At 41.0% G+C, this 16,341-nt stretch overlaps 1 protein-coding gene across 2 annotated transcripts in view; it reads left to right on the top strand.

The window, feature by feature from the left end:
- ANXA5 (annexin A5) overlaps nt 1–12,937 on the top strand; it is a 34,142-nt gene extending 21,205 nt beyond the window's left edge. For both annotated transcript variants that reach the window (XM_019533999.1, XM_019533998.1), the window contains exons 7-12: nt 944–1,000; nt 6,171–6,264; nt 8,011–8,106; nt 9,183–9,241; nt 11,349–11,471; nt 12,313–12,937. In XM_019533999.1, coding sequence (XP_019389544.1) covers nt 944–1,000; nt 6,171–6,264; nt 8,011–8,106; nt 9,183–9,241; nt 11,349–11,471; nt 12,313–12,375 — 492 coding nt within the window. In that variant the 3' untranslated portion in view covers nt 12,376–12,937. The remainder of the gene's footprint in view (nt 1–943; nt 1,001–6,170; nt 6,265–8,010; nt 8,107–9,182; nt 9,242–11,348; nt 11,472–12,312) is intronic.
- The last annotated feature ends 3,404 nt before the right edge of the window (nt 12,938–16,341 follow it).

The following is a 16,341-nucleotide window of genomic DNA, read 5'->3' as shown; positions in this document are numbered from 1 at the left end:
CACAAGCTGGCAGAGGGTAGGTTTAGGTTAGATATCAGGAGGCGCTACTTCACTGTCAGGGCGGCTAGGATCTGGAACCAACTTCCAGGAGAGGTGGTGCAGGCTCCTACCCTGGGGTTTTTTAAGAGGAGGTTAGATGCTCATCTTGCTGGGGTCATTTGACCCCAGTATTCTATCCTGCCATTGCAGGGGGTCGGACTAGATGATCTGCTCAGGTCCCTTCCGACCCTAGAAACTATGAAACTATGAGCGAGGAGCATAGATCCACACAGGAGCCTATATTTTGGTGCGTGTCACACCCACAGTGCACAAAGCAGCTGACTGTGGGCTTCTACCACATTGCATAAGAGTGAATTTACCTCACATATAATGAATTTTTGGTATAAAAAAGGCCATCGCATAAGAGCGAATTCACATGTACAGAACCCACATAAAGTAAGGGAAAGCTGTAATTCAGAATATAAATCTGTTTTTCAAAGATCCCATCTCAGTTATTTTTCAAGGTCCTTAGAGACTGATAAAGCACTTGTAACTTCCTCTTATCCATCCTGGGTATCAAAGTTGCTCACAGAGGTGTATCAAGGCTCAAGATTGACCCTCTGGGTATATTGGAAGTTATGGTTCCTCTGTCTCAACATTCAGTTCTTCCTTGTTATGCCCTATGAAAGGTCAGACTCTCCGTTTATAATGGGGTACTTGAAAAGCTGTTGAATAGTAGTATTCTTGATGCATACTTTGCTGGTATTTGGAAGACAGAATACTTAATTCATCATGTGATATGATGGTCTGTGTTCTTGCTGTGGAAAGAGAAATAAGGCTGATTGTTGATTGTCTCATCTCTGACTCTTATGTTAAATGTGTTGGATTGTTTTGTTTTGGGCTAAAGTGTCAATGTAAACCCTGAGGTGTCTTTTTTGTTCTTTTTGCCTTGGATTCTTTTTAGGCCAATAGAGATCCTGATGGCAGAATTGATGAAGGTCTAGTTGAGCAAGATGCTCAGGTAAGTGAACATATTTTCCTACCCTATTTTGGTGGGAAATCGTACTACGTAATATAAAAGAAAAACGGGGTTGCACAAGTGGGGCCCAGATGTGAAAACTGATTGTTGTGGAAATACATTTAGCTGCTCTTCTATGGCAAAAGATGTGCAAATAGAAGTGGTGAAAGCCAAATATTTAGATTTTAAGCATCCAAGTTTTCACATTTCTTACTCGTTTTTTTTTCTGACTAATCTAAATATATATTAATCTGCATAAGAGAATTAAAGTATATTTACCATGTTGCTAATTATAAAATGAGACGCCTAAAATAGAACAGTGAAGGGAGTATTACAAAGAATGGATGTTTAACCATGTGGATGCTCAGGTGACTACTTTGCAAAGTTTGGAGGCATTTCATTTCATTCACTAAAGTCCTGATTCAAGCCCATTTCTACATAGAAGACTGATGTGGCCCTTGTGAAGTAGTGGATGATGCAATATTTGCATTATTCACATAGAGCTGTCTCAAAGGTGGAGTTCTAAAAAGAGAAAGTGGCCAAATTATGCTGCTTTATTTTCACCATATGGCAGTCCCAGCACTACAGCTGCAGACGTGACTGTGCCAAGTGTTCCACAGAGCTGGCTACTGCTGCAGCTGAATGGTATTTTCCATGGCTGGGCTAGTACTTCAAACAGGAAAAGGAGGAGTAGAAGCAAAGTAACAATTTAAATAGTAACATCTGGTAGATCAGACTGTCTTTGTTATTATAGAACATGTTTGAATTTCAGCAGTTGGATTACAGAGCTCTTTAAAAGTGTGTTGCACTTTGGCTGTTTCAGTGCTGGGCTAAACATCTTCTTAAGCAGATTAATGTATATTTAGATTAGTCAGAAAAGAAAACAGGGAACGTGAAGTACAAGATGAGTAAAATATACTTCTGCCAGAGATTCAAGATTAGCAAAGGTACTGACAAAATGTTTGTCCATTTTCTGTTGCCACCTCCTAGGAGAACTTTGCAAATCCAGAAGACTTCACCCTCCTATTATATTTCAAAATCAGCTCTATAGAAACCAGACACTGAATGTTAATCAAGTACTTGTTTTCCTGTCTGCCAAAGCTGTTGCCAGGTTTTTATCTCTAAATGGATTTACATAGTCAAAGCAAGGAGCAAAGCACCAGGCCCAAGTACACAGATTTATCTGGGTCTCGAATTGAGGTGATGCCGGCATGTGAACTTTTGTTTGGCCTTATCTACATGAAGACACATGATGATTTTATCTAAATTAAAATGGGAACCTAAAATTAATATTCTCTGTTCGTACAGAGCCTAGCACAGTGGAGTCTAATTCATGATTATGTGTATGTGTACATGTATGTAATGATGTATGTGGGCATTACATCATTATAAATAACTATCATTTTACAGTCCAATGGGGTGAAATCAGTGTAACCTCCTTCAGCTCTTTGATTAGGTTAATTGCCTTAGTTTAGCATAGCACCATCCCTGCTATCATTAACTTTGAATTACAGTATTACTTAAAACTGACTTGTTACCCATAGCTTCTTTGGGAAGTAATATTGAAAGTGTAATTAATGATAAAGCTAGTTTCTTTAGATAAGCCCAGGTTAAATACCTGTGTGTTATACAGATTGTAGTGTGCATATATATAATATAACTAGTGAAGGTGGTTTCCTGCCCTCTTAGATTTCCCATGATGCAAGTGGCTGAAGGGATGGGCTGTGGCCTTTAGCTGTGTTGTCAGATCCAGGTGTTACAAGTTCAGAATCTACCTTGAGAAGAAATCTGAGAATAAATTCTGGGCACTTTTTGCTGTCAAGGGGAGTTTTATTTGGGGGGAATGAAGTCCAATTATGGTAGATAATTTAGAAATCACACAAATTCTTTTTAAAAGAAATTTCACATGGGAGAGGAGAGAGATTGAGAAGAGATGTGAGGTATGTAATAAGATTAAAGGAGTTCATTGCTTTGGTGAAGGGAGTGGGGTAAGTGGGAATAGAGTGAAGGGCTGAAGCCAGAAGGGAAAGTGGGACCCTACGGCAGTTGGAGGCTGTCTTTTGCGGGATTATGGATAATAAGGGTAGAGAAAGAAGAGGGAGGGGGCACAAGTCTTCTGTCAAGCGCTGCAGTTACTTTAACCTTCATACTAATCAAATTGATGAGACTTCTTCAAGCATAAACTGAGTATGTGTGTTTCCTCACTGGCACTGATGGACTTTGCCATGTATGAACATTGTCTCCATTTTACAATGTCAAGTTGGACAATGTGACAGGAGTACTGCTGTCAGAGCCTTTCTAGGAGTGACTCCACCCTCCTGTTATGGGCCAACTGCCTGCTTAATTGCCTACCATGCCGTGATCTTAATTGATTGATGTAATTAGTGGGAGGCTGCCCACTTTAAGTGCCCCAGTGCTAGGGGGCACTACCTGTGGCTCCTTTTCCTCCCCTACACCGCAGCCCAAGACTTCCAGATGGTACTGACATGGTTTGACCTGGGCTCTGTTATGTCTTGGGCCCCCCCTTTGCCCTGGGGCTTCTCACTGCCCCCCCTTTGCCCTGGGGCTGGGGTCAATGCACCCCAAATGCTGCGCCCTCTGTGGCGCCAGGGTCCCACGCTACCGTGAAGGTCCTATGAGGCCTCCTCCAACCCCTAATAGCCTCACTCAGACCTCCGGTCAAAACAGTAAACACAAGAACACAAAACCCCTGGGCTACAACATAAAAAGCTAGACCATCCGGTCAAACAACATTCAATCCCTACCAGAGAGGGCACTCCAGCCCCAGCAGCAACCAGGGGATGCTCCCACTGTCAGAGTTCTCCCCTTCATCTGTACTAGCCAAGCTCCTCCTCCCTCAATCGCCGGAGGGGAACTGCCCTCCTGACCTCCTGCCTGGGCTTAAGAAAGGCTAAGCTCTGCCCCTTCCTGTCAGCTGGTTTCACTGGTTGCCCTAGCAGTGCTGCTGCTACCAGTTTTCCCTGCTTCTTAGACAAAACAACCTGCTGTCAGTACAATGCTCTGAAATCCCTCAGGCTGGCTCTGTGGGCTGTAGGATGGTGACTCCTGTCCTACCTGACTATTGATGCTGCCTGTGGCAAGAAGACAACTGTTCACTTGGTGCCGAAATACATTCTGTGATTATAACACAAAATAAGTTTTGCATGGCAGTGCAGGCTAAACCATAAAATAATAGTTAAATCAATGGCACATCCCCATCTTCAAGCATTTCAAGATTTTAATGTCAAGTTTACAAGTACAACAGAGTTCCTTTGGAGTAATTAGTGATGAATTATTCATTTCACCTTACTAAGATTGGATTGCAATGAGATACTTAAGCCATTTCGACACTTACTAATGTTCATTCATACTGAAGTAAAGGTATCTGATGGCACTTGGCTTGACATATATTCTAGCTGTCATAAATCCATAAATACCTGTCACTGTTTGCAAGCTGCTTTACTCGGACAGATTTATCGGGTATTAAATCTTAGTTCAGGAAAGAGCAGGTGGTTACATTTTATGAAGGATCCTAACCCAAACCAAACTGATTTTGTCGTACCTGGAAAATTGATTTTTATAATGCCCATGACTGAGAAACGAAGTGGGATCTATTATACCCATAATAATAATTACATGTTCCCCCTCTGGTGTGGTGAATGGAGTTTATGGATGAGGTTTGCATACTTAGAGGGTTAATGTTTATACTGGTGGGTTTTAAAGTGGGCAGAATGTAACTAAGCATATGGAATTTGACCAGGGTGATTGGGTTAATGACCTGACTCTTGCATAAAATGGCATGGGACCTTTATTGATCACCGGGAGGAGCTCTGTTCTGTACTTTCAAAAGTTCTGGGTGCCATACTAGAGATTTTGACTCCGAGGGCAGTCGTATGGACTCAGAATACTTTGATACTTAGGAAGTTTTTTCTTCTCTAAACATTGTTTTTTGAGTGAAATTAATCCTCATCAAGAAGGAGACAGTGGCATGAGCCCCTTATATAGACAGATGCTTCTCACACAGCTGTGCTGGTGCACCTTTGGTGGGATCAGTATTCCAGATAGAAACTCCCTTTATACTAAATTGTGTAGTTGTTTTGGGGAGGGGTACAAATAATATTAGAAATTTCTCTTCTAGTGGTAGATTGTGCATCTCAGCCTTTGAATAGGCTCATGTCAGCCTCTATACTTCTGCCATACTCAGGTCTAAAGTGGCCAGTAGAAGGGGCTGCATCACAGACATATTGCAAAACTCTCTAGAAGAAAACACTTTTAATCAAATTAAGGCACATCAAATGAGAAGACTTCAAGAACTAGATCATTGTTGGTTGGTAGAGTTTGCTCAGGGTGTCATAAATAAGAGACATGATGCCAACGGCGTGGGAATATGAGAGGTTTACCTTATAGCTGAGCCCGTACTTGTGGAATGTGTGTGTTTTGGCTTGTGTTTATGTCAACCTCTTTTCAGGCCCTAGTGGAAAATATCTATTTCTCTGATATGAGTATTATGTAATCATTACCTTCTTAGCCAGTTCTGCAGCCTGGCCCTATACTTACTTTGCTCTTTACAACATCACCAATAAATTTTTTTGTAAAGTTTTCATAACAACAAGTTGCTCTTGGAGCTGGGAAAACTTCAGTGACATGACCTGGATTTGCAGCCATATGGGAGTCAAATCTGTTCAAAAGAAGACTCTGATTTCATAGGGTGGCAGCTTGAAAGTTGGTCTTGACTAAAAGTAATTGTAATGACTAGATGCAACTTTCTTATGTTCAAGTCTCTAAAATGTATTTGATGAAAGGCTTTGACTTCATGTTAATTTAATGTGCACCTTTTTACAATAGTAGTCCTGCTTCACATAAACAGGTGCAATGTATCTCAGGGCATGAAGGGATTCATGAAAGTGGAAGTAATGCTCACACAGCAAACCTTAAAATGGGACAAAAGTAAAAGAGGTATCTTTGGAGAATGGTGGAAGGAATCACCTGGGTAGCTTCAGTGGAGACCTGAGATGTGTTTCATGATGCCTCCTCAAATTTCTCCTTCTTTTCTGGACATGTCACTTAAGTTTTCCTAACCCCAACAGCTTTTTATTTTTTTCATGGAATCTCCAGATCTTCAAGTAAGCCTGTGTAGAAATAATTTTGTTCTGGTTTCTTGAATTCATAACAGGTCTTGTTTAGGGCTGGAGAGCTGAAATGGGGAACAGACGAAGAAAAGTTCATCACCATCTTGGGAACTCGAAGCGTCTCACATTTACGGAAGGGTGAGTAAAACGGCTCAACTAGAATGGGAGAACTTAACCTAGAACCTCATCTTTGATTATGTGCTGGGTGCTGGTGATATTTTGAGTGACTTGATCTTGTGGCTGTTTCATGTCCATTTCACCTCTACCTCATGGAAAATGGTAAGGGCATGCTATAGTTTGTGGGAAAATATGGTAGAGCTGAGAGACAACTGGATCGAGTCTTTAGGAACATATTCTTTGTTTCTATTGAGAGAAATCAAGGCAAAATAAGTGATGCTTGAATTCCCTGGTGACTAAGTCATAATGCTCTGGTGGAGATCCAGCTCTGAAGAAGATCAACCCTTTTAGGGGGAAAAAATGATTGTTTCATGTGTGCGCTCTCTCCACATCATACATTCCCCCAAATGTGTGAATCTGTTTTATCAAACTGTTTGGCAGAAAGATGTGCTAAATAAGATTGGGAAATTCTGACTGGAAGGTTTTGCTTGACCTTTCCTCTGCATTCACTGGATTTGCAAATCTGATTTGATTTTTGTAATTCATCCTCTGTAAATTAAGACTGGATTTTGTTTTTGTGACACCCCAGATAGTGCTAAATACTGTAGAAATATAAATTTTCAAGGAGGATGCTGAAATTCACAAATGTATCTATTGTTAATTGACTCCAATAGAACAACTCAAGTTTAAAGTTAAACATGGGTAAAAGATGATTGCAGAAGTGAATAGAAAAACATGTAATTGAAAGCCTTGCCTGCTTATACCTTGGCTTGCTTACTGCTTCTAATTCTGTACTATTTCTTATTTTTTCATTATTATCCTATTCTTACCTCCTCCTCATGGGGTAAATTAGATGTAACAAAACCTCCACACAACCCTTACATTTTCTATCTCGTAGAAGGCCGACACTAGCATTAGGCTTTTTAAGTAAAATAAATATAGTTAAATAGTAAAGCAAATAATTCACTTAATTAGAGATACAAGTTGGAGGAAAATCTGTCATTGATTTACACAGTTATTTGCCAGACAGTTATAAAATATTGGAGACCAGGGTCCTCTGACTTTTTGTTGACTTTGTGAAGGGATTTATGTGCATTTGGTGATCCTGTATATAATTAATGCACTCAGTTCAAAGGCAGTGAAGATGAAAATGGGTGTTTCCCTATTTCAGATGAGCGATTTAGTCTCTGAGATGCCTTTTATCCTTCTGGAAAGTTAGCCTGACTTCATGAATCTCCTGCATCTTTAATTAGTTTTCGAGATTGGGTCTAATATTGGAGCATGAAGCCTTGGCCAGTAATAAAAGCTGTGAAGTACACTGAATAGACAGCAGTCAGTAGAGAGAAGAGTGGACAACCTGACTTTTTAGATCTCTGAGATCACTGCACCTGCTCTGAGGCTAACAAGTATTTGTATGGAGAGGTGAATGTTTTGTATGGCAGCGAGGTGCCTGGTCTCTTTAAGATGATATCAATATTAATCATACCTGAGTGAATTTCCCACCCTGGCCAAGATGTTGACTGATACTATCAGAGAGAGACCTTTGGAGAATACTTGCCCTACCCTTTTTCAGGTGAAATTGTATAGTACTATTGCAGATTGCTGGGAAGTGGATAGTTATAATAAGGCAGGGTAAGAGCATCTGGAGAATAGAATTTGAACAGTTTATATATAATGATGAAATTGGCATAGGCTCTGAAGAATAAAAGGCAGAGAAATCATGTTCTCACACACATTTTGTATATCTGTATGCTTCCTGTTTTTCAGTGTTTGACAAATACATGACTATTTCTGGCTTTCAAATTGAAGAAACCATTGACCGGGAAACCTCTGGTGATTTGGAAAAGCTGCTTCTTGCTGTTGGTAATTAGCAATCCTACTACTGATACACTATTTAGAAGAGTTGCAAGGTGAGCTCTGAAAACATGACATGGCACTTGCTTTAAAGCAGGGGTGTCAAACATCTGGCCCATGGACCAGATATGGCCCACAGAGCTGTCATCTGGCCTGTGGGACTCCCAGAGGGGCTGGGAATTAAGTGTGGAGATTTGTGTTGGTGGCAGGGAGGTTAGCAACGGCTGTATTAACCTCTGTGACTGCCACCACTCTCTCCAGGTGCTGTTCACGTTGGCCCCATGGTCTGGATCTGGTTTAGGGGGCATGGTGAACTTGACACTCCTGTTTAAAGGGAAAAGCAGTGCTGGGAAATGTAATTAGCAGCCTTGATGAAGCTGGTACTTCTGTTTTCCAAGTCAGAGATGTAAATTCTAGAATCTCCTGATACTAGAAGGTATTAACTCACTGATTCTTGTTGCCATCCTCGTGCAGTCCAGAAGTATTCACAGTAACTTGAAAATGCTGTTTCAATTGTCTAAGACATAGGCACTGAAGATACAGACTCCTTCAGTGCACCCCAGAACAAAAAAATCTTAGCGTGATTGCTGATTTTAAAAGATGTAGTTGAGGTGAGAGAGGGGCTGCTCACCCACTTGCTGGCTACCAATTATGTTATTTACATCTTCTTTTTTTTTTTCAGAAAGTAAGTTTTTGGGCAACTATGTGGGAGTGAACTGGAGTTTGCACGGTCATGCATCCTCAGGAGCAGTTTACCAAAATCTAATTGTGGGATAATATTCTGCCTTTGTGTGCATCTTTGCTAGCTCGCTGAGCAGAATGTGCTGTTATCCTTGTAACAGAGTAAAATGTGGCTAGCATGATCTGTATCGCTAATGGAAAAAAATGCATTCTAACTTTTAGAAATAAAGACTAGCAGAAAGATATTTATTAGGTCTAAATTTTAGGTATTGAATCTAAAGTTATAGTTCTTGACTTGGAGTCAGTGAGCTAGAAACTTAAAGCCCACTAAATTCTCTTGCCATCTGTAAAGGATTGCCATCTATGTTTAAGGGAAACTGAATATTGATGTTTTGTTTTCTCAGTGAAATGTGTCCGAAACGTACCTGCCTATTTTGCTGAATGCCTCTTTTATTCCATGAAGGTAAGGAGTTATTTTCCAAATCATGTGCCACTTCCAAGGGACCCTTTCTCACTTGCTCTCTTTCACTAGAGTAAACCCTTCCCACAGGATTTTCACATGTAGACATGTGCATAGTATTCTATACCAAACTAATAAGATTCTGAAGAAATATTAAAGAAGGAAGACTGGTAGAATTTAATAGCAAGGCTTTTACATTGGGAACCATCTTCTCTTTCAGGAATGTAAGTCTTCAAAGCAATGAGCAGATTCAAAAACACTTCACTATTTGGAAAAAAATCCATAGGATCTTTAATTAGGATGTTCACTTCCTAATTTCCAACTTCAGCAACAGAATTTCCTAATACTGATCATAAATCTGGCATAATACAAAGACTGCAATTCTCTACTGGACTGTTGCTGCTTTTACAGCTGAGAAGGAGGGGCAAAGGTGGCTTTCCATCAGTGGCTTTCCATCCTTGGCTTCTGATCAGGACATAACTTGAGGACAACTGTATGGCATTCAGCTAAAACATTTAAATGAATACTGTGAGAATCCCTACTGGTCACAACTTAGAATGTCACAATTCAAGGGGCATAGAAAATGGGAGTGAAAGTTAAGGAGAGAGTATGCAGCCAGAATTTTGTGCTGTACCTGTGGGACAGCATGGTGTACCTTTGGTTGCCACTGCTCATGTTGAACATGGTTAATTGAGGAGAAAGTGGGTAAGATGTCAGGATGCTGTCTAGAATAATGTATCAGTACTGAAACTCACTGGGCACATCTAAACATGCTATGAATGCAGTTTATTGCTCCTGAGCTCCACTTTTGCACATGTGCCTGGGAACTCAGCACATTGAGCAGGAGTAGAGCACCCCCAGCTGGCAGGGGGCCCTGGGGATCAGCTTGCCAGCCCAGGGCTGCTCTGACCTGGCTTAATGTGTTGTGGAGGGGCTGGTTGGGGTACAAGGGTGCTACAGTGCAGGGCTCGCTGGCAGGCAGCCCCTGCACTGTAACACCCTTGTGCCCCAGCTAGCCCCATCAGCATCTACACATGCATTGCAGTGGAGTAAATAACTCCACCATGGATGCGTCTGACAGTACTATCCTATGGCAGAGTTCATTAGTTTACTGCTGGGTGATGTTTACTGCTGAGCTGACTAATTAGCTCTGCAGTAAAACATCTCGTGTAGGCGTATCTGCTGAGACCTTTTTTGAGCAGAAAGTCCAATTTGGAGAAGAGATTTCTTGCATAATGAAAATAAACTTATGAACTTTCCCTTCTTAATGAGCAGTTGGATCATTTGTAAATGTGCAGTTTTCAACGAGTGATTCAAGTCTGTGCAGCAATTGCATTCCTTAGTCATCATTGTATTGTGCATCTACTTCTATTTAAACAATAATTTCTTAAGGGTGATTGATGAAGCTGATCCTAGTGTGCAAATACCACAGGGCACTTATACACATACCTTTTTGTCCTGTGGCACACTGGAGATCCACTGCTTTGGAGCAGACTCAATTAATTGAGGCTGCTGCGCGTGTGAGCTGACGTGCATTGCGCTGCACCACATGCAGTAGTATAAGTGGTGAAATGCACATCTGCACGCTGAAAATGGCGGTGGTACTTTTTTGAACTAAAGCACCTCTGAGCTGTTTTAGTTCAAAAGCGTGCCACTGCCATTTTCTCGGTGCTGACATGCATTTCGCCACTTAAACAACTGCAAGTGTTGCAGCACTCGGTGATTTTCAAAGCACGCAGTGCTGCAGTGCTTACACATGTAAAAATGTCCATCGTCTTTCATTCAGCCCCTGAAATGAATCTGGGAAGTCATGATCTGAAGCTACAAAGTGGGGAGCATGCATTAGGAGGTGTTAAATATTGCCTACTTTGGAGAAGCTCAGTGCACACAGGATCAGCCCCTTCCTTTACACTACCATTTGAACACATGGTGGTACAATCTAAAAACATTCTGCACTAATAAAATAACCACTGCATTGTAGCATTTCTATTTCATAGATGTTAGGGGCTGGAAGGGACCTCTCAAGATCATTGGGGGTAGTCTGAATGTTTAGACGACACATTGAATATAAATGAATGTTTTAAAATAATATTAAACCTTTTTAAAATAGGGAGCTGGTACTGATGATGATACCTTGATCAGAATCATGGTTTCAAGAAGTGAAATTGATATGCTGGACATTAGACGTGAACTAAGAAAGAACTTTGCGAAATCCTTGTACCAGATGATTCAGGTAAAAAAACTTCAATTTAATTTCACTGGTAAAGAAGTAGTTAGTAGTTAAGTAGTTAAGTAGAGTAGTAGTTAAGTAGTTACAATATAAGAAAAATGTTGAATAGTTTCTCTTTATGCTCTTCCCAAGGGAAAAGTTCCATGGCAGTTATGAAAGCAAAGTCATAACTGGAGTTCATGTATTAGAAAGGGAGATAGTAAGACTTCCAGAGGATGAGTTATATCAACATTACCGTATATTTATTTTTCAAGTCAGAGTTGTGAAATAGAAGTCATAACCTCATTTCTGTTCTGCAACATTTGCAGGAATATTTTTCACGTAGATGATCCTCCCCATTTTCCTTCCTAAGTCAGATTTTCAGATTCATTGCACAGTCCTTGTCTGTAGGGTTTAGTTGCTTTTGACTTTGCTACAAGAAACCAGGCTTCTTTCCACTTGAGTCAGTGGCCAAACTTCTTGTTAATTTCCGTGGAAGTGGGATCAGGTCCTCGATGACTTATCTTTAATACATCCGGGAAAGATCTCAGAGGTTTAGGGGTAAAGTGGACTTGGTTGGTTGGTTTGTTTGCAAGTGGAAGAGCTGACATAGTTACTTGCAGTAGGAGGCCCAGTTCCAGTACTGCAACTATAAATCTTTCAGAAACTTTTGAATGAGAAGCCAGTATGTTAAAAACCCAGTATTGGGCAGATAAACTCCTTGTCATTCCTGAACTGATAGTCAGACGGACGGATTTCCTGTGGGTGGGAAAACACAGTTATTTCTTGGAGTGCTTCGTAGGACTCATTTTTTCCCCTTAAGTATATTTGTGATTCACCATCTGACTAATCATCCCGTTTGCAGAAAGATACATCTGGGGACTACAGGAAAGCACTCTTGCTTCTCTGTGGTGGAGAGGATGACTGATGCCATCAGTGACGTGAAGAATTCATCCTGCTTTCGCCTTGCAGCCCTGCAGTTACCCTGTCTTGCTCTGTTTTTGTATGTGATAATGCTTTATGGCTGCTTATATGTACACCACTATCATGATTGTCAAAAATGGGCATCTTGTTATGCGAGTGCTATAAAGTCTCTCTTCCTACTGCCATCCAAGTAGAAGTCTGTGTGTCCCAACCCCCGGGAATTTTTTAAGTGCCTTTTATGAATATGTGAGTGTTCTCCTCTTCATGGAAGGTGGGCACTAAACCAAGAATCTGGTTCTTTCAAGATGTTTTTCTGACTTCGGGGGAAAAAACCCCAACACATTCCAAGAAGAATTGAAATAGAATTGAACCTCATTTTTTTTACTTCACTTGCTCCACTCACTGCATTTCCATTAAAATATTAGGCAAGCTTTAAAATTGTGAATGAAGGAAAATTATTCTTTATATATCCTATCTGGTGCTATTAAAGTAACATTGCTAACTAACATTGTGAGCTGTCATTGGAGACATAATGGACCAATAAACTTTTTGCCCTTCTCAACACACATGTGTGTTTTGATGAACATTGAAGGGTTCTTTTTTTCCCCAACAGAGTGGAATTGTTCCTTTTGATATATCATTAAATATTTTCCCAGTGTCTACAGGGTTTTAAGTAGTAAGGCCCCTGGCAGATATTATACTTAAGACGTGATTAACATATAATTAATGGCATGATAAAATGAGGAATAAGCCACAAGTTTATTACACAAAGTGCTTATAATAACGTTGTGCCTGGTTTGCATCATGCCTTAAATTGAATTTGTGGCCATCACCAATCAGCTGACTGGCACTCCTGAGCCTAGGAGCTCTCATGAGCTGGCTGGTGCTCCAAGCCAGGGGGCACCCAGTTTGCTAATTGATCTCAGTTTTCCCCTGCATGGGCAGTAGGGTGCAATTTGGATCTGATCCCTGATCCCACAGTTCTGCCTTCTGCTGTGCACATGTAGCATGTCAGGAGGCATAACTATTGGGATCACAGATCAGATCCCATCATGACTTTAATTGAACATCTGTCAGGGACCTAATATTAGCAAGGAGCTCTGGACAACCTCTTAGATTTTGCTAAATTGTGTGTGTGGTTTTGTGGCTGGACTACAGAGTTAATATTGACTGAAGTGAGTACACTAAATAAAGTGCAGAGAACTGTATGTATATTTCCAAATGTGTTCCACGTATTGACATGATAGAGTTCCAGGTCTTTCCTTTTCCTTTTATTTTCTGTGGTGGTGTTTTTGATTTTCAAGAGGTGGGAGTTTTCAAAATCCTCTCATAATTTGCTTTAAATTCAATGCTATAAGTTAACATTCCTGAGCAACATTGCAAATCAAATCTCCGTTTGTGTGTAGGGGAGAGAGAGAGAAAATAAACAATTAGAGCAGATAAATAGGTTTTGTTTCAGGTATCCAACACCGCTGTTCAAAACTGAGCTTATCAGTTAAAACACCAACTGTGGAAAGTGCAGGTTTTCTAGAATTACTGTTGAGATTGACTTGCAGCAAATCCATTTAATATTAAAATATAACTTTTCAAAGATGGGTTGAAATGATTACCATGCCATACTTTTTTGGTAGTGTTAGAGTGTTGTTGTAGCCATGATGGTCCAAGAATTATGAAGGGCAAGGGTTTCTTAGTTATTCTTAGATCCAGTAAACAATATCACCCTAAGAAAGCCTCGCCTATTGCATGCTATTTTTGCTGATAAGTACCTGGTTTTCCATATAAAATGTGACCATTATTTTTACCCATAAATATATTAAATTGAATCTTCCTAGAAAGCTTTTTTGAGGTTTTTTCTCTCTTTAGTAGCTTTCTCCCTTTACTATTAGCTTGCCTCCTTACCCAAATTTAAGAAAATATTTAAATTTTTCAAGAAAAATCTTGACTTATTAACAGATACTTATTGCATGTTGCATGAAAGAAGTTTTGTTTATATTCCCTAGGTAGCTACTTGTTTGGACTGCTGCAATATGGTACCTGAGTGCCTCACAGATCTTAAAGAACCATTAATTTCTTTACTGAGTTCAATGCTCTTTTCCTTTAACAAAAGGCTGTTGTCCGTTCTGTAGCTTCTTGCATACAACATGCATCTTTTTCCGTAAAAATCAGCCCCACAAAATTGGGGTGCATTTATTAAGTAGGGAAGCTGATTTTCTGCACAGGAAAGAAGCACCCTGTTTTGATCCTCAGCAAGCAGCTGAGGGAGTCAGTTGACTTAGTGGCTCATTGTTTTCACTCAACACATTTTCTTGGGGCAACTGTGCTGTTTGCTAGCTTTTCTTAGTCTATTTCACAGCCTCTTGATCTCTGTTCTGGCTACCCGTACAAATTGACACTAGATAGAAACCAGCTATAGAGTTGTTACACATTTTCAAGTGCTAACTTTGTAGCTGGTTGGGTCTCTTTATAGGAGGATGGTCACTTTTATCATGTGATAATTACCCATGTTGCTGGTTTAAATTTATTGCACAATTAACCAGCTAAGTGCAAAGTATTTATAATGCAATTACGGTCAGTCTTACTTTGCATGTGTGGCCAATCTAAATTTGTTGCACAATTAATTGGTTAATTGAATAATATTATGTAATGTGTAGCAGGGGCCTCAGAGGTATAGATCCACCCATGGAGACCAGTTTTCAGTAGCAACTAGGGATTCATCTTTAGTTAAGCTGAGGTGAGTCAGCTGAAGATCAGGCTCTGTCCTTTCTCTATGCAGCCAAAATCCGGGGGGGGGCAGAAATTTTTTTTTCATGTCACCTTTCAAAAACAAGGCATGTATTATATGTGGGGACAAGATGTATGTGGGAAAATATGGTATTTTACATTAGAATGCTGAGGCCACTGGTGCCCAAACTTTTCGGACTGTGGGCTGGATGAATATTCTGGGGTTGGTCTATGGGCCTAATACAATGTGGGGTCAGTGTGCAGCCTCAGCCTGGCACATGGCCCCAGCCTCGTGCATGCTGGATCGGGCTTGCTGCCCTGACAGTGACTCTGCATGTTGGTCCTGGCACTGGTTCCACACTCTGGATTGGGCCTGTTGCACTAACCCTCCATATGCTGGATCAGACCTACCCTCCTGGCCTCAGCCCTGACTCTCTGCCCTAGATCGGGCCTCTTGCTCTGGCCCTGCATGCTGGCCTGATCTGCCACATGGGGCCATGTCATCTGGCCCATGGGACTTGGGAATTTGGTGGTGATGGAGCAGTGGCAGTGTGAGTTGCTACTGCTGCCAAATTCCTGGGCCTGTGGGGAGTCCTGTGGGCTGGATGACTGCTCTGCAGGCTGGAGGTTGAGCGTCATTGTTCAATGCATTTGTTAATGAGGATTGTTCTTAAACTGCAAATTCCTGCTCAGCCACTTGAGTGCTGTCTGTTTTTACAAAACATCACATGGACAGTTTGCAGTGGGGAAAGAAGGTGGGTTTTACTGGGTTGTTCTCCATCTACTAAATAATTTTGCTTAACCTAAAAATAGTAAGGTAAGGCATGGACTATTTTGGGAAAGTTGTATAGAACTCAGAATGGTGTTAGAAGGGAAATGCCCTGGCAATTTTTAATGTAGTGGTGGCACTGGTTTTACTATACCACATTTTAGCACATATACTTGCACCCTGCCCACCCCACCTGACCAAAACCAGCTGGAGAAACCTGGTGTGTGTTTTATATGTGAAGAAATGGGATCCCCATGGGGAAGGCAGAGGTGGCAATGTTAATTGTTGCAGCTCTGAAAGCCACAGCAATTAATACTGCTACCATTCCTCCTGCCACCAAATTTCTGGACCTGTGGGGAACACCTCTCTACATCTACACACCAGATCAGGATGGCATGTGGGGTCAGTCCATGGCTGGCTGGCCCCAGTGTCCCCACTCAGACGTGCAAATGGCCTTGGATTTGGTGGGCCAGGTCCAAC

The sequence above is a fragment of the Crocodylus porosus genome, unplaced genomic scaffold (assembly GCF_001723895.1).
Source record: "Crocodylus porosus isolate Cpor-Errol unplaced genomic scaffold, CroPor_comp1, whole genome shotgun sequence".
In the NCBI taxonomy this organism is placed as follows: domain Eukaryota; kingdom Metazoa; phylum Chordata; order Crocodylia; family Crocodylidae; genus Crocodylus; species Crocodylus porosus.
Note: the sequence above shows the minus strand (reverse complement) of the source record. Positions and strands in the feature narration are given on the sequence as shown.